Consider the following 18,950-nt stretch of genomic DNA (forward strand, 5'->3'; position numbering starts at 1 on the left):
CTCTTTCAAGTCCATAGCTTGTGCAGTTGAGCATGGTTTGATGGCAGGAATTATTTCTAGTACTATCGTTAGCAAAAATTATGATAATCTTATTTCTCCTTTTCAAAAGTTCATCCGAAGATTTCCAATGTCACAATTAGATTTTCATTAAAAAAAAGTTAATATATTTTATTTCACCTTTTTCATGTTAAAATAAATTTTGATTAGCAAAGAAAAACTTCTATAGAACTGTACGTACTGCATGTTCAAGACATTAGTTTCCCACGCTTTCAAAAATTAGGGAAGTGGCGTGAAGAGTAATAATTGGCACACATTGTTCACTTTATCTCCTCAGCTGTAATGCTTGTCAAATAATTGTGCATCGCTTAGTCTTTTCCATGTGTTCTCTTCAAAAGGAGCAATCTTTTGAATTTTGATCGACTTCTCCAAGTTGTTCAGATCACTACACATTTTCAATAATCACATATACAGTTACAATTTGGTTTAAAAGTTAAATTTTATTTGTGAAACTTCATCTTAAAATTAACTGATCCCAGTTTTTTTTTTTTTTTTTGTCATTCAGGTACTCAAATTCGTATTCAAGCAATTCAAACAGATGATTTGGAACTCAACACTTTATCATAGATGTTTGACCAGAGCAAATACTGCATGACAGGCATTTAACCATGATAGATTAGAGAGAATGATAGTTAGATGACATTCTAAAGGTGACCTCTAATTATCATTCCGGTTACTGTTTATACATTGTAAAGCCTATTCTTTTGATCGTAATAAAACTCATTATCTATTACAGAGTTCTATTTCAATGCTACTTCAAGCATGACCCTTTTCAAGTCAAATTGCGGTAGAGATCACATAACCTTGTTTCAGTTGGAAGATTATCTCTCTGCTGTAAATGCTACAAATGGGCCGGAAAAAAGCCCACAATCTGATCATTTTATTTCTTTTGTTAAGTAATAAATTTTTTCCCCCCAATCAAAGTTGAGAGAATGAAGATCGAGACATGTACAATAGGGGACAAGTTTTGAAGCATCAGAATCTGTTCATTTGAAACTTGTGCCTTACAAACTAAAGTTTATAGCCTTATATTTGTTTCCAAATCAAATCAAGAAATATGTATTTTTTAATTATTTATTTTATAATAAAATTTTATTATTAATATTATTATTAATTGAAAAGTTACTTGTTTTGATTTGACTGAATCAAATATGATACATGAAAATTAGGAGTAATAAGGGTAATTTGGGATATAAGAGTAGTTTGGGTATTTAGTTATGTTATCTATAAATTGGCCTTTAGATTGTAAGGGTCATTATGAATGGAATTAATCTTATCTTCCTCTCTATTTCCCTTCTTCCTCCTCTCTCTCCCTCCCTGCTCTACCTCTAATCAAAGGTATCAAAGCCTCCTCTTTGGCCATAGCTTTGCCGAAGAGCCGATACAATGAACAGATTGGCACCCTCAAACATTGTTTGGAAATGCAATTGGCCTTGCTCCAACGCAACCAGCCAAATCAGACTTTATTGAGATTAAGCAAACCATGTCTCAACTTATGACCGAAATCTCAGCTAATCTTTCTATGCTTATCAACTAGAGCCTACACCCCTGGATGATTACCTCTGCCTATACTACAACAATGAATGAGTAATCACAACAACGAGCATTCGACGTGAAAGACAAAAACACAAACAAGCCAGTTATCAACGAGACTGGTGTGGTTTCAATACTCACCCTTACTAATGAGGAGATGATGGAGGAATTGATCAAGACATGGAACATTGATGCCTTGAAATTGGAGATGTCATTGCAAGCATTACAGAAGACCAAAAGAAGAAAGATAGCAAAGAGATGGAGACACACAAAGCTGTAAAATCATTAAATGGTTCCATGACTTCTTCAATTATTGACTCTCCTCTTCCCATGCATCTTCTTGGCCCTTCATCACCGACATATTTACCATCAACTCGAGCACCAAAATTCTAGTCACCATTATCACCTATAGTTATGCACCTTTCACAAGGTGAGAGATCATCATCATCAACAACATTCAAAAATAGGCACAAAGAATCCTCAACAATTCAAATAATATCGTTACAGTCTTCCTTCCTTATGGGAAACACAATGCCTACCATCATGGTATGGCACCATTCATCATTAATGGCAAGAAACTTCAGACATTAAAAGGGGTAACTAGAAAAATGTTCGTCAAGATAGTGACGAATGTTAGTCCAACAAACTTGACTTACCAAGCATGAGTGGAGCTGCAGCCATAAGGGGTTAGGGTGAGTATGAGGCTGTCACAATCAACTTTCTCGAGGTCAGTGAGGAAGCGAAGCTATGCGATTGTAGTGATAGTAAATGGCTAGAAACTTGGGTTGGGTAGGGTTGTTGAAGGCATTAGGTTGAGTGATGTTGGCAAAGAGATAACAGGTTTAAGGTTTTTGTTGGAGGTTCTCAAATCTTCTCTCGCAGCACAGACTTGTTTCTGTGACAACAAGTGTTGGCTCTAAGGGTCAAGGTATTTTGCATTTCTAAGAACCCTTTAAGACCACACATGCCTTAAGGTAGTGTTTGGTTGGAGGAGAGGGGAAGGGAGGGGAGGGGACATTTTAAAAAATCTCCCCTCCCCTCCCCTCCTCTCCAAAACTCCCCCCCCCCAATTTGGGAGGATGCCTCCCTCCCCTCCCTCTCCCTCGCCTCCATCCCCTCCCTTCCCCTTGAACCAAATAAGGCCTAAGTGTGATTCACAATCACGTGCCAATTATCAAAAATATAGTAGGTATGGGCTTATTAACAATGCTTATTTGGGCTTCTCAAGTACTTATAAGCCCTAATTACTATAAAAAGCTGTTGGACGGACAATTCCTCATGTTTCAGCAATGGTTGTCACATGGGTCTATGTGGATTGCCATAATGGGCCTTAGGATTGAAGGACAACTGCAACAATGTTGAGCCTTTGGACAATTGCAACAAGTTTGGGATTTTGATGTCCATTAATTTTGTTTTCAAATTATTTTTCTTTTACAAGTTTAGCCACTTATGGCAAAAAAAAAAAAAAAGATAAGTCTATATGTTTTCCTACCTTTGTACTGATCCTTGAGGATATGAATCTCTTGTTGGGGAGAGTATTGATACATGGAAATTAGGAGTAATAGGAGTAATTTGAAATCTAAGGGTAATTTGGGTATTTAATTATATTACCTATAAATAGGCTTTTAGGTTGTAAGGGGTCATTATGAATGAAATTAATCTTATCTTCCTCTCTATTTCCCTTCTGCCTCCTCTCTCTCCCTCTTTCTCTTCTATCTCTATCAAAATATATTAAACATCAAAGGCTAAGTACCTAAATTATCTTCTTATTTCCAAATATTCTGTTTAGATGTTGCTAACACAAGTACGTGTTCCTATAAGTATTTTTTAGTGACTTGGATTGCTGAAATTAGTAGTTGATTCGATCTGAGAGATTAACAAGCAAAGCCGATCTTGTACAGCCAAAATGGAAAAAAGAAACTTCCGTGACATTAGTCCAAGCTCCAAACCACAAGAGTAGCTTGCTAAGTAATTCTTTTTTCTTTGCTGGGCTGGCCAATACTTGCTGCGCAAGTTTACAGCCTGCAAATTCCAATTAAACCAAAGCTGTAGCTTGTCAAAATCCAAGCCGCTCCCTCCTTTTGATTCATTTTTATTCTAGCTTACAAACAAGTGAAGAGGTTCACTCCATATTTAATTCCCATCATAATTTGTGGTAGGGAACTACTATAAGTCAACCAGGCTTTTACATTGACTAACACGAAGCACCGAGTTACTATACATGATTTTCACCTATCTAAAGGAACACAAATGCTGCGAGACGCAGATACCCAAATACAAAAAATTGGAGAACCATCGATATTTAACCCGTTAGAGGTAATCATGAATACAATGGTGGAGGACCTAAAAATCTATATTAACAGTATGGGCTAAACTCTATTTTTAATCTAACAAATTCATCCTGAAACTAGCAGCAACCTTTTTCCATGATGTGAATCCCTCGAGAAATCTACAGATGACTTGGTCTTCTCTTCCCAGAATCTGACCTTAATCGCTTTACTGGATTCGCCCAGCCAACTGACCCACCAGATCCATTTGGTTGCTGACATGGCTGGCCAATCGCCATTCTAGCATCCTTTGGGACGGAACCAAGCCCTGGACTTCTTGCAGCAGGTACCACGCTAGGTGGTGAGACCGGGCCAACTGACCCAGTCCTAGACTTGGCCAATGATTTGTCCCTGTCATTTCTTCTCTTCTTGCATACAACCAGTTCACCTGGATGAGTAAGCAGCGGAGAATCATCCGGCTGAAGTTCTCGGTTGTTGCCACCTCCATTTCCAGATTTTGATTCCTTCTGTGGAATATGAACTTTGATCCTGGTGTTTTCCCCACTTGAAGCAGATCCACGCTGCAGGTGCTTCTGTGAAGGGTTTGCATCAATTTCCACCTCATTTAATGTCCTGTGCCTCTTGGTTTGGCTGCCAGCCATCTGTCTGGGAGATGTTACAGCACTGGCTGAAATTTGACCCGTGAAAGGAAGCGCATTTCTTGCCTCTCGAAAATCCGTATCAGGAAAAGCAATTTTTAAGATATCAAAAAAGAGATCATGAACCTTTCTCGCTTCAGATCTTACCTGTAAATAATGATATATCCATGAGAAGTCAACACTTCCACAAGAGTTCGATACAGAGATAATATGTTGTTCAACTGGCAAAGGAAGAATCAGTAGGCCATATAAAAATTTGCATCACTGATACACTTACGCTTTACAAGACCCATGCAGCCAAATACAACTTCACAAGATTCAAAAACAAAAGCAAGATCATTGAATTTAACCAACATTAATGCTAAGCTTTCTCAAAATTCATTTAGTTTAATGTAAGTCAGTACATGTAAATGCATCTTCAATTATGATGGAAAAGTTAGATGATGATGATGATGATTCAAGTACTTCGCACCAAAATCTAATCAAGGACTGAGCACATCAATGAGTTTCTGTGTCTGCAATCTCTGAGAAATGAAATAGGAAATGACACTAGAGGGGACAATACATATCACGGTAGGAGAAAGATGGAATCCGAAGAATAGTCACATGAGTAAATTACATTCACCACCACAGTTTATAAGCAAACACTTGCCTGCTTTGCTCTCGAGTTTCAATTTAGAATAGAACCTCTTTTAATGCATAAAACGAACACTCAGCCCCCAGTTTTACCGAGTATACACATTGACTAAGCTTTTAGTGATTTGCACCTGATTGAATTAGGCTAGTAAGGCACTGTTTGGTACAAAGGAAAAGGCACTTGGGGCAGGGGGAGGGTGAGCGCCAGTTGTCAGGTTTTCTAGGCAGCAAAATGCTTCCTTCAGAATCCTTCTCTCAAACATAGGAGTGAAAATGGGAGGAATCTCTCTCCCCTACATGGAATGCATTTTTTGTCTCATGCCGTCCTTGCAATATTTATCATATTCCCACTTTACCCATCACCTGAAATCTGCCACTCTATCTCTTCCTCACCCACACCTTCCCTCCAAAACTCACCACCACCTTGCTCTTCATAATTGATGGCAAGCTCTCTGTCACTAACACCTTGTTCTTACTTCGTAGTTGATGGCAAGCTCTTCGCTATCACCTTGCTCTTCCACTATGCTAAACGGCAAGCTCTTTTCTACCACCATCTCTCTTCCTCCATAATTGACAGTAAGCTCTTCCCTACTGCCATCTTGATCTTCCTCCATAATCGACAGCAAGCTGTTCCCTCTAAGATTTGCATTATTCTACCCACCCTTTTCCTCTCCTCTTAACCTGAATTTGCAACTTCCAACAACAAGGTCTTCAACCCCCATGGTCATCGCAAGGTTGCTGGTTCTTCTCTCAGATTCTGCAGTTCAACCCCACATCAGATCTCAATGAACAAGATCACCGGCACCACCAGACCAGATCTCATTATGTGAGAACCAGATTGAACAACAATACTTGAGTTCATCTGATACAACAGCGACGTTGAGAAGATGTTGATTTTTCTGTGGTGGTCCCTGCAGTGGTGAACGGCAGGGTTGTTGGTGCAGCTGTTTTAGTTTATTCTTTTTCTTAAGGGCATTATGGTATTTTGTTGTTATTAGATATCAAATAAAAATTATACCAGCATTCCATTGCCATACCAAACATATTTTCAAACCCATTCCTACTCCTACTCCTACTTCTATTCCCATTCCTTTAAAACCCATTCAATCATACCAAAATTGCACAATAGTTTTCTAGAAGGACAAAAGCATAGGTTTATAAGCTATGTTAAAAAATATGTTAAACTGAGTAGAGAGGTGCATTTAGGTTGTTAAAAACCACAAGGGAAGCTAATGTTAATTCTCATTCTAATTAAAGTACATCTCAGAACAAGGTGTGACTGCTGCCTTTCCTTCAAGCCAAGGGGCTTTTGCATGAGGAGCTTATAGAAGATATAAATAAAATCATTCATGATCTGTCACTTAACAGTTTAAGCTTAGGTTTTCAGGATGAAGTGATCCTTGAAACAACAAAACACAGTAGTCACTTGCATACAGACATCTAATAATTCATTGGGTTGATTTTGCATCAATGAACAATCAGTGATTTAAGTGCTTCCAAGGGTCATTGAATAATTTCCGGTGCAGTTTGTTGATATATGGTTACAAAAAAGGCCTCAAAGAGATGAATGTGCTTTAAGCGTCCTTTGAATTCCCTTCAAAAGGACCCAAACATATGTTTGCCGGAAGTAACTCACAAATGTATCTCGGAATCCGGAAGAGGAAGAAGAAGAATCATGCTAAGAGATGCTATTAAAAGCTTATTGCTTGCCATATCAAAGATGCAAATTCAACTAGTTAATGCATTTTCCCTCAAAATCCAAATCACAAGACAGTGACACCAGAAATTCTCACCTCATGTGAAAATCCATAAAAATGCATTGCACTCTTCAGCATGAACTGCACATCAAACACAAGCTCCATCACTCCACTATACTCCACTCTATCAATTCGCTGGTCAATCTTCCGCAAATCCAATAGACTGTTCCCAGATCCACCTGTGTACCCTGAATTTTCAATCCTCTTCCATAAATCTTTTAGCAAAGGTACAATTTGTTGACCTTCCTTGTCTATTCTCCTTTGGAGCTTGCTAATTACATTCTTACACTGCAAGAAAAAAAGTTTGAGTTCAAATAATTACAGTGCATAATCAGACAAACAATAAATGAGAAGCGAACATCTTATCACCAGGTGAGAGAGGGAGAGGAAGAGAGGAACATAGGAAATTGGAATAGCAACTTAGTCATGCCACGAGCAGGGAAAAATCTATGGTTCATGATAATGGAGAAAACTTCATAAAATAGTTTTGCATTGTTGATGAGCAATAAAATAGGTCTTTAAATTTGAAAAGAGAATAATTTGAAGTTTCTTTAGCTCTATTCACCTAAAAAGTAAGACTCCTTCATTGTATAAAAGTATTCCACGGAAAATGTCCAACATTTTCAACCAAGCTGGGGAAGTTCACCAAACCAACAAAATGGCAAATGTATCTGGAATTGTCCTCTGGGCATCCGATGTGTCTTATCAGGATCATTGAAGTGGATAATTAATGTTAAATGTGGAATATTTTTCTACTTAAAACATTGATGCCACCATACAGAAAGAGAGGGTAATGTGAGATCCATGGAACATAACGAGCCCACCACATTGCTACCACTACGCTGAAGCCCTTCCACCACACCACCCACAATAAGAGAAAAAGGAATCGAGTACCAACTCCAGTATGACCTGCAGCCTTAATAAAGTACTTTCCTTCATTTAGCCAATGTTGACTAACAAACTTGAATTAATTTAGCAAAGCAGTTCACCACTTGCACTGCTCCCCGTCCAAGTTTAGCAGAGGAAGTGAGGATGGTTTCATATAGGCAACAGAATGTTTTAGTTATAGTTGCAAAGGGGCAATGGTCATATTTGCAGGATTGCAACCAGTAAGAAGAAAATCTAATATATATCATCAGATACCTAACAAACTATTGATGTTTCATAATATTATAGTATATCAAGTTTGGAGAAGTCAATAATGGTTTCTAATTAACATTCCTTCTGAGCAACACTAAGACCTATTCATTCGAGCAACCAAGAAGTGACAAGACCAGCAAAGATAGAAAAGATGAAGATCACAACACAGAACACATACCCTTCTCTGGATGATTTCAGGCATTTTGGAGGACAAGGCCAAAGACCCACTAGAGTTGATAGGCTTCCCCTCCCAACTTTCTCTTGAGTGTCCACCGTCCTCAGAAGGAGTAGAAATGCAGTTCAATCTGCTAGACTTAGGTGAGCCCTGTAATTTGGAGGTAGCAGATACTCTTCTTGAAGGTAAATTTCTCTTTACTTTTAAGGATGATTCGTTTTGATCATGCCTGCCAGCATTGGAGCCTCCAAATGACTTTTCATCAGGATCGGTCTTTGATTGCACTTCATATCTATGGTCTACATGAACAGCCAAAAGAGAGGATCCTCCTCGGTGAAGAGATCCCCCCTCACCACCAGACTTTTCCTCAGGCCTCTCCAGGGCATGACGAGGTCGAACACGAAGACTACGTTTCCGCTTAATCTTAGGTTGCAAAACTTGTTCATCTTCACCTTCATCACGATCATGAATCCAACTCCCAGATTGTTGATTATCCATGTGAGAATCACCAGATACAGCAATTTCTCCCTCCTCTAACTCATCAGTCTGGGAAAATGGCCATAACATAATCAGAGCTAAGGTCATTCAAATTGAACCAAACCAAACCAATTGAACTAATCAGAAATTAAAAAAAAATTAGAAAAAATTGGTTTCCCGAATGTCAAAACTGATGTGATTGATTCACTTATTAGTCAGGCTTGGATGGGTTCAAAAAAATCAAACCAATGATAAAAGTTTTTTTCGGTGACAGCTGAAGAATGAATTGGGCGAACAATGAATGAGATTTTTTTCCTGACATATTGTTGAGCTCGACCAAAAAAAAGGGCCCAGCAAACTTTGTTTGGAAAAGGAAAACAAATGTCTAAAAAATTAAAAAAAAAAATCACTTTAAGAAATTTTAAGCAAACCATACTAAAACTGAACAAAATCAACCAAAACCGAAAACTGATAAAGTCCTCCATTTTGCACAACCAATAAGGCCAGTTAAGTTCAGTTTTAGTCCAGAACCAAAAAGGCCTATCAACTAATCAGAACTAGTTAAAAACAGCCAACTACTCAAAACGACAGATTAAAAAATGACAATAGGAGGTAGACACGTACAATCCTTTTTGAAAGGGAACCTGGCCTGGCATCCAGTGCAGAGAGGGAACCAAATTTCTGAGAGGAAACTGAAGGAGATACTGTCTGTGTTAATCTTTGACTGCCTGAGGATGTTCCAGGGGATCCAGATCCTTCAGCTGTCAGACTGTTTCTTACATTTTCTGTGGACTGAGGAAATTCATATGCAGCATCACAAATTGGACCATCTTCTTCCAATTGATCCTTATCATTGGGTTGAGTTCCATCTGCCACACTAAGCCCATCATCTTCAAATTCTCCAATTTCCCCTTCATCTTCATGGGCTGAATATTCATTTCTTTCATCAGAACTTGCTTCAGAGAATTCTTCATTTTCATCATCTAACTCTTTGTAATTAAGATTCTTCTTTCCCTTGGGTCGTCCTCTTCTCCTTTCAGATCCCATTTCACTGGATTGCACGCTGACATCACCGCCTAATAGAGTGTTCTTTGATGGTTTTCTAGATAAAGCAGCAATAGTGGCATTTACTTCTCTTGTACTTACTCGAAGCCACTTAGGCACCTGATCATACTTTGTCATCTCTTCAATCCAATCCAATTCCTCATCCATTTGATCAAACAATTCAAGTTCCTCCTTACTCCTAGCAATCATGCGATTTACCTCCTGTAAAGAGGGAACATCATGGACAGTCTCCTGGTACCTTTCTTCATCATGTAATAATGTCTCCAAAGTCAAGCGTCTCTCTTCATGTGTTGTTCTTTGGTCAAAACGTCCAGCATTAATGACCTCATCGGCCATATCAATCTTATACTGTTGAATATTGTTCCTTATCAGGCTTTCAATGGATCCAATATAACGATCCTTACCTACAAGTTCTTCCTCCATATCAACAGTGCCTCCACTTCTCAGTTCATCCTCTTTTTGATAGCTGGAGATTTTGTCTACAACAGCTTCCATGTAGATAACTTTGACTTCTCTTTTCTGCCCAATGCGATGAGCTCTAGCAACTGCCTGCTCCTCATTTTTAGGATTTGGGTCAGGATCATATATGACTACAGTGTCAGCAGACTGAAGGTTAAGGCCTCGCCCAGCAGCTCGAATACTAAGCAAGAAGATGAAACAGTCTGAACCAGCACTATTGAAATCCACTATGGCTGATTCACGATCTTCCAAACTCGTTGTCCCATCAATTCTCCGGTAGACAAGCCGTCGCCATTGCAGGTATTCTTCCAAAATGTCTAAGAGTTTAGTCATTGTACTAAAGAGCAGAACTCTGTGTCCAGTCCTTTGAAGTTTTATAAGGATTCGATCCAAGATCCACAGTTTCCCACAAGATTTTACAAGGAAATCTTTGGATAAGTCACTGAAGAATGGATAGTTAAGCAATGGATGATTGCAAGTTTTACGTAGCTCCATGCATCTGTTATTTAACGTTTTATATTGCTTTGTCTGGTAGACTGGATTCTTTTGAACCTTATGTTTCTCATCCTCAGGATCAAGACGAAGGGTACCAGTGGATTTGACCCAGTCATAAATAGCACTCTGTATAGCTGACATTCTACATCGCAAAACTATAGAGACCTGCCCAGCAACACTTATATTAGAAATGAGACACCATATAAACAGAAAAAGATCAAAAGGCCATAGTCTAACCTTTGGTGGCAGCATGCCTTCTACATCTTCAACACGACGCCTGAGCATGAATGGCTCAAGAATCTGATGAAGTCTGTGGATAATTATAACTTTCTTTTCTGTCTCAAGCCAATCATCCTCTGCATTTTGACTAGGGCCTTCCTTTTGAAAAGGTTTCGAGAACCAATCATGAAATGCTTTTCGATTGTCAAAAACCTCAGGAAGGAGTAAGTTTAAAAGGGACCAAAGCTCCTTCAAATCATTCTGTAATAAAAATCACTGCTTTTTTCAGTTCATAAGCCATATTCATAATATCGTACCATATGCCTATGATTTATCAATCAAAATCTGCACGAAATTGAGATATAGAATATATGCCTTAAACCATGGATCATTGGATACACAATTAAGATCAATAAGTAAAAACATAGAACAATGCATGTGTCAAAGTAAAGCAGACCTGTAAGGGGGTTCCAGTCAAAAGCAGGCGTCTCTGACAACGATATCGATCAAGATCACGTGCCAGAACTGAATCCCTATCTTTCATCCTCTGTGCTTCATCAATTATGATATACTTCCAATCAATTTTTGAAAGCTTTGACCGGTCATACATGATGAACTCATAAGTTGTCACAAGGACATTAAATTTCAACGCACAAACCTCCTGTAAGCAAAACAGAAAAGGCAATTCTGCAATGAATATAAAAATACTCATGACAGATTATCAAAATAAGCTGATAAATACTTACTTGAGAAAATAATTTTGATCGTTGATCCTTCCCTCCAACATAAAAAATGCATGACACAGATGGTAACCAGTTATAAAATTCACTCTGCACAACGAACACCGCCATGTTAAAGTGCACAGCCACAAAGGAAAGGAACGTCCAAGAAAAAGGAGTGCGTTTAAAAGGAGTGCGTTTTACCTTCCAGTTAACCAAAACAGCATTCGGGACTATTATGAGATGTGGGCCGTAGTTCCCTTTGAATTCCATCAAATAGGCAATCAATGCCATAACCTAAAGAGAGAAGACAAATTTCAGTCTATAAAAGAGAAAAGTAAAACAACAAATAATGTGCAGTATACTAAAAAATAAAAGTTACTTCAAAAGAATGTCTTGCATGAATATCACAGAACAAGCTTAATTGGGCGGTGTGAATGCCTAAGGGTTCCAGCAATTAAAACACTAACCTGCACAGTTTTGCCAAGACCCATCTCATCCGCCAAAATTCCATTTAACTTATTGTTATACAAAGAAAGCATCCATTGCAAGCCAACCTTAAACAAAAGAAACATGTCAAAACCTTAAATTACCCGAGAAGACAACATAACACCAATGCCATCAAATACAGCAACCTACAAGCTGATAATCTCTCAATGTTCCAGCCCGCAACATTGATGGTTGCCTTATGACCTTCTCATTCACAGCATGAGCAAGTGAGTAATACCTAAGTGACCAATAAAAGTAACCATTCAGATGCATTATTCAACAAAATCATTAAAAGAATTAAAAACAAATACAGCAAACGAAAATCTCTGTAAACATGAATACATATTTCCTTAAAAACATTTTAAGTCCACGGATAGTAATAATATTACATCTTTCCTTAGCAGTGTCTTCATTATCAGGCTAAAGAAACATTATTTATAAAGGAAACCACACTCACTTGCTGACAGATGAACCATCTTTAGGAGCATTCATCTCCATAAAACGATTTCTAATCATCACTTCTTCTCCAGCACAAGCTGCTGCAGCTCTGACTTCTTCTTCAGAAAGACCCTTCAGTCAAAACCACATAACCTCATAGTGGTAAACAAGTGATTCAAAGTGTCAAGCTAAGGGAAGAACAAATTCATTTTGTACGCATGAAAAACATTGAAACCAAAATCATCAAAGAAATTATATTGAAAAGAAAAACAGAAACATAAACATTTGTCTTAAGCCATTGGGATAAATATTTTCTTCTAACTTATAGGACTAAAAGATAAGCAACAGAAGAAGGGATTGATAAAGCATGCCTGCAACCGTGCAGCAGCTGCAGCAACTTTTCCTGCCTCCTCTACTTCCTGTTGATTCTTGGCAGCTGTTATCTTACTTCCAAGCTTCTGAAGATACTCTTCTGTCTGCGTTAAGAAAGTTGAAAGAACAGAATATCTCTCAGCAGCATCACCCGGGATACTAGTCTGCTGCTCCAGCAACATCTCCCTATATCTGTCAACATCATTATTTTTCAAGGCTTCCATCCTTTTGTTCCTGTCGTCATCTTTACGTTTTGAAAACTCCCTTAACATTCTCTCATGATATTTGGCTACCCCCCTATTCCGAGCAGTCCGAGCATCACGAATTGCCCAATGCGCCTCAAGAAGCTTCTTACGCCACTGAAATATAGATTTCAGTTGCTTCTCCCTTATAGCTCTCTGAGATGCCTGTACTTGCCTAGCCAATTCCATACGTTGACGCTCACACAATCTAACAAACTTACGATATTGCCGATCTGGCATTGCCATTATCTCTTGCTGCTGTTGATCAATCTCATCCCTTAAACGCACCTGAAGGCCTCTAAGATGAAGCTTTTTCTCTTCAATTTGTAACCTCATCACAAGATCTGGCCTAATTAGCTTCCTCTCTGAGTTATTTGCTAGTAGACCTTCAATCTTCTTTAAATTCTCTACCCTTTTCTTGTTAATTACTTCCGTTCCTTCGTCAACTAGAAGATCTTTGACATCATATGCCAGCAACAAATTATTGTTGCTGCTTACCATCATTGACGACCCAAAGGAGTCATGTTTCCTGGTAAAGAAGGGGAAATCAAATAGAGGTCCATGGTATTTTCTTGTAGATCCTACGTCTTTTGGCTGCCCAACTGTGCTTGTTTGTGCAGGGTTCTTATTTTGCATTGACTCAGATGCAGAAGGCTGTGGTGCAATGGCCTTTCCCTTGTCTAACAGCAACTCATTCCTAACAGGATTTCTGTTAGTTTCACGTTCACTTTCCTGATCTGACTTAACAGAGCAACCAAATGGTTGCTGCTCTTCCCTTTGAGAAGACAACATTGGAGCAGGATCCTTTGTCACAACAGGCTTAGCTTGCATATGAACTGCTGAGACAGTGGATTTCTCATCTCTGGCAGAAGTTTCATGCTTTGAAGAACCATGTCCATTAACTGCATGGATATGTTGCAAGTCCTTTGCTTCAGATTCTATGTGCCTTGAGTGTTCTGGCATGATATTTCCAGCTGAATTATCTTGATTCTGTCCTCCAGAAGGATGGATTGGCTGCTGAGATTGCAGCTCAAGAGTTGGTGGAACAATAGACCGAAGAAGCTCTTGGGGAAGGGTACCCTCTCCTTTCTATCAACAACCAGGAAAAGAATGTCAGTGAGTACAATATCCACTAAGATTACGTCTATAACATTTTGACCACTACTACCATAACACATGCATATATAAAGCAGAGAAACAGAGATATATGCAAACAGAAGCAGACAGAATGAAAGAAGTAGCAGAGTTGCACCTTGAGCCGCCTGAATGCCAGTATCTGTGCTTTAAGAACATGCAGCTGTTGTTTGGTAAATCCATGTCGTTGTTGAGACATCTGAGATGGTGCCCCTTGGGATTTCACATAATTTCCTGAGCCCCCTTCATTTGTAGCACCAGATGCCTGAGAAGACAATTGGTTTAACTTCCTTAAATACTGCGTTTGTGGAGGTTCTGGACCAGATAATGTATTTTTTGCATTAAAATGATGTTCTGAACCCAAATTCATGCTGGTAGAAGACTGTTGGGGTTGTGCAGAAGGCATTCCATTTCCAACTAAGACAGGTTGCCTCATAGATACTTGAGACTCTCTGTTATGATTATTAAATTGTTGCACTGCTGTGTCACCAGAGTGGCTAGCAGTAACAACGTTTGTTGGCGGGCCAAAATGGTTGGCAGGTAGCTGCCTGGCTTTTGCAGGACCAGACAGCCCAGATGCATCACTTGATGAATTAGCATGTGCAGAGCTATCACTTGCACCTGCTGGAGATGTAACCTGCTGCTTCGAAACAGGTACTAGTGATGACTGAGCACCCATGCTGCTCTCATTTGCTTTTTGTTGAGAAACTATCCTTGATTGCTTCATAGGAAAGATTTGTGCAATTAAGTTAGCGTTTGCAGGATGTGATAGATCAATATTACGCTCACGTGCCCATGCCTGCATAGCCTGTAATTGAGCAGACACTGCAATCTGGTTGCTCATGACATTTTGGATGCCCTGCCGATCAACAGGTGTTTGCACAGGTCGTATCATATTTCCAGGCATTAATTGTGCCACGGCTGGTCCCTGGGTTGAAGGCTTTCCCTCACCTTTTAGATCAGGGGCTAACTGCTGTCCCTGCTCTATCTTCTTTTCCCCACGAGAAAATTGTTCGGGTACATTCCTGGAGGTAGATCCTTGAGCTTGATTTACTGCCTGCATAGACATAAGCTCCTGCATTTTCAAATTTCCCATACGCATTTCTTGATCTTTCACAGATGAAGGCACTAACATTCCCATTTTATTCTGCTGCTGAGAATGAACTGCCAAAGCAGACTTTTGTTGGGCAGCCTGGTGTGCATATTGAAGGTATGCTTGATGAACAGGATTTAGCATTTGCTGCTCAATGTTTTGACCCTTGAGAAGAGCCTCTTGGTTGGGACCATGTTGAGTTAATTCATTGAATTTCCGAGATTGTTGAGGCAACTGCATGGCACTGGGAGATGAAAAATTGTTACCCCCAAATGCCCCTTGAAGGGCTGCTTGATATGCTAAAAAGGCTTCATTCCCTTCAGGTTTTCGAAGTAACTGCTGGTGCAATGACTGCATCAACCAAAAACATCAATGATTTGGTGAAAGGTTTCACAAAAAGCAAAAAAGACATGATCAGTCACCATAACATTTATAATAGTAGTAAAATCCTAAAGCAATAGTCAATTTTACTAAAGCAATCGTCAATGTATGATTGGATAAGGATCCATATATATATATGAGCATACTTCTCGAGTATAACTGAATCTAAGTTGATTTCTCAAGCACTTTCTACCTTATTCATGTCTTAAGATCAAATATGAAATGGTGGCAAACTATTGAATCATAGTAGAAAATAATAAAAACTGTGAGGACAGATTCTTACGCATCATTAACATACCACATACATTAAATTATATGTACGACTCCAACATTTTGAAAAACAGAAGGCAATACTGATGATGATTATCCCGCCTATATTTTGCACTAGAACGAAACTACAAGTAAGATACCCCAGGAACAGTTAAACCTGAATTTGACAATAGGAAACACTAGACACAAAACACTTCTAGCAAATTGCATTTTGGGTTTGTCTGGTTGAAATCTAAAGCTCATTGATCTGTCTATATTTGACGAGAACACCAGGAAGGGGGGAAAATGATAACAGAGAATGCATATGGTGAGGGGGAATCGTAAACTGAAACTAAAACCAAAATACGCATAACACTGTCGTTTTGAATCTTCATTAATGTATGAAAGAAAACTCCAAGAGAGACTGCGGAGAAGTGTGAAGAATAGTTTTAATCACCTAAAAGCTTACATCATGTTTAAAAGTGTCCAAACATTAACAAGGAAAGCTGAAGAAAAAGATCAGTGGAAAATAGTTGAAACCGAAACAGGAACGTCAATGTTTATGCGACTGTTGTTTTAATTCTCATCAATCATCAGTCAATCAATCATCAATCAATATTTAAATAAAAATTCCAGGAAGGACCGCAGAAAAAGTAATAGCACATGAAGAAGGTCAGAGTCGCCAATGATTATTATGACAGGTGAACATAAAGCAAATGAAAGACTAACAAGAATATATATATATATATATATATTATATAAATATACAGAAGACTATGGCAAATTTTATTTTACTATGATATAATGTAACTGACATCGTTTAGCACTCAATTGCAACCAAACAGCTGCAGGTTAAGTGCTCCCATCGGTTTCTATACTCTACTAAATTAGCAGCTTTGTATTTGACCAATTAGTTCAAATTATTTGCTGACCCAACCAACTAACAAACTAGACGTTCTATGGTAACCACACCCCCAGTACATGTATTTGATGCAAATTTTCGCCAAAAACCAATTTCAAAACCCACCAGGCGCTAAAATCAAACCCCATTAGAAGCACAACAAGGCTCCACCTTCCAACACTTCTCAGAGTACATGTTCTACCAAATTATCATAGACATTCAGCTGAACCCATAAATCCACACCTGCCTAGAACCTATCTGCTGCTGTGGTTGCTGCTGCTGCTGCTGCAACGAGTCCAGCCCCAAATGCGACGTTGACACTGCCGACGATGAAGAAGATGGTGATGCGGCTGACGATGTAGATGTCGCCCGCCCAGCCGGCCCCACCCCCGGGTTCCGGGCGGGCCCACCCCCAACCGATTGCATGCACTTAGGCCAAAATTCAATAGGATACGTATCCAAATCCCAAAATACTAATCCGTCACACCAAATTCGCTTTTTTAAAAAATTTGAAAAAAATAAATGGAAATCTCAAATCCCTCCAAATATCCAAAGAAAACTCCACTTTTTCCCTCCGATCCCAACGTTCAAAAAATCATCGTCCCATTCTCAATCTCTCTCTCGCCCAACAGTCTCCCTCTGCAGTTGCAGCTGCCACCAATTTTCTCTCTCTAAAAGCCGCAGCTTTCGGAGCAATGGACGAGAGATCTTCTGGAGCAAAGGCCACAGAGAAGCGAACTTAACGGAATCGGTGATGCCACTATGCGGGTCGCACGCGATTTTGCAATTTCCATACAAGCCCTAAGATATTTTCTTTAAATTTAATTTTTTCCCTTTAAAATTGGAGTTAATTTTCTTCTCGGGTTTGGTAACGAATGCTCCCATAAGGCTATAACGCCTTTACGACTAAAACAACCAGGTGGGGTCCAGGCACTCACTACGGTTCAAACTTGGAACCTCACGAAATGTATCGACATGTAATCAGTAATGCCCTTGGCTTTGAACATAACTACTGAAGAACACAGCTAACGTTCATTTGGTAACCTAAATTATTTTGCCGGATACAGTGTCCTAAATTTATGACTTATTTAAATAATTTTAAAAAATATATTCAAAATATGCTTTTATTATATTTAACAAATAGTTGGATCTCTAAATAAAATTTTGTCAAATGCAAATTAAAAATTAAATACATACGTAATTTTGATCCATTCCTCCCTTTAAATTTTTAAACTGGCTCATTTTTGCTCCTCTCATTGATTGGGATTAACTTCAAGTATCATTGGTTTTGTTGACTATTTCTCATCACGTGGTATACGGTTGGGTGCCACATGAGAAATTTTTCAAAAAACAGTTCCCCGAACAAATCAGATAAAACTGTGATTAGGTTGAAAGACGTTGAAAAATAAAGTACATGCCTGCATCTCAGTAAATCGTTAAATAATCTCCCTAGTTGATTTTGACATAATAATAAATTAGTTGATTAATTGAGGAAAGATTACAAGAAATGCAGATAGATCTTAAATAAAAAACAAAAGATAATAAAACATTTGGTTGATCAAATTCATTTCAATTATCAATTCAATGCAGCAAGGTGGGTTAGGATGTAAATGCATGTTCAAACTGGAGAATGTCAATGAAGGACTCTGAAATTATTTAATATTTAATCATTGTTGTTAAATTTTTGAATTTATTATTTTTATATTTTTAACTTATAAATTGTTAATTCACTTATAAAGTTGGACTAAATAAAATTTAGTTAAACTTGTGAGTTCACTCTCCTAATTTACTATTTTTACATTTTTAGCTTATAAAATCATGTCAATCCGCTTATAAATTCATTAATCAAGATAAATATATATTGTGTAGAACTTGATTCATAAAAGTAGTAAAACCCAATTCAATAAAAAATAAAACTCAAAAAAACTAATATTAATAAAAAAATAAAAAATACTAAAAATAAGTTATCCCATTTTAAATTTTTATGTTGAGT

General features: G+C 38.3%; 1 protein-coding gene across 3 annotated transcripts; it reads right to left on the minus strand.

The window, feature by feature from the left end:
- Window positions 1–3,625: 3,625 nt before the first annotated feature.
- Window positions 3,626–17,790, minus strand: LOC129289504 (ATP-dependent helicase BRM-like). Of its 3 annotated transcripts, none has more exons than XM_054926278.1 (14): window positions 17,201–17,789; window positions 14,452–15,777; window positions 12,957–14,288; window positions 12,605–12,717; window positions 12,298–12,385; window positions 12,129–12,215; window positions 11,863–11,955; window positions 11,686–11,769; window positions 11,397–11,600; window positions 10,958–11,200; window positions 9,326–10,885; window positions 8,228–8,770; window positions 6,946–7,197; window positions 3,626–4,663 (listed from the first exon to the last, which is right to left on the minus strand). In XM_054926278.1, exons 1-14 carry the CDS (start codon window positions 17,381–17,383, stop codon window positions 4,040–4,042), a joined length of 6,732 nt encoding a protein of 2,243 aa, XP_054782253.1. In that variant the 5' UTR covers window positions 17,384–17,789; the 3' UTR covers window positions 3,626–4,039. The 3 variants fall into 3 exon arrangements, with proteins under 3 accessions (XP_054782253.1, XP_054782254.1, XP_054782252.1); XM_054926279.1 differs by lacking the exon at window positions 17,201–17,789 and adding an exon at window positions 17,084–17,100; XM_054926277.1 differs by having other exon boundaries at window positions 11,686–11,955; window positions 17,201–17,790.
- Window positions 17,791–18,950: the final 1,160 nt, after the last annotated feature.

This window comes from Prosopis cineraria, unplaced genomic scaffold, assembly GCF_029017545.1.
Source record: "Prosopis cineraria cultivar Desert tree isolate PC_DT_omini unplaced genomic scaffold, ASM2901754v1 PC12, whole genome shotgun sequence".
Lineage (NCBI taxonomy): Eukaryota > Viridiplantae > Streptophyta > Magnoliopsida > Fabales > Fabaceae > Prosopis > Prosopis cineraria.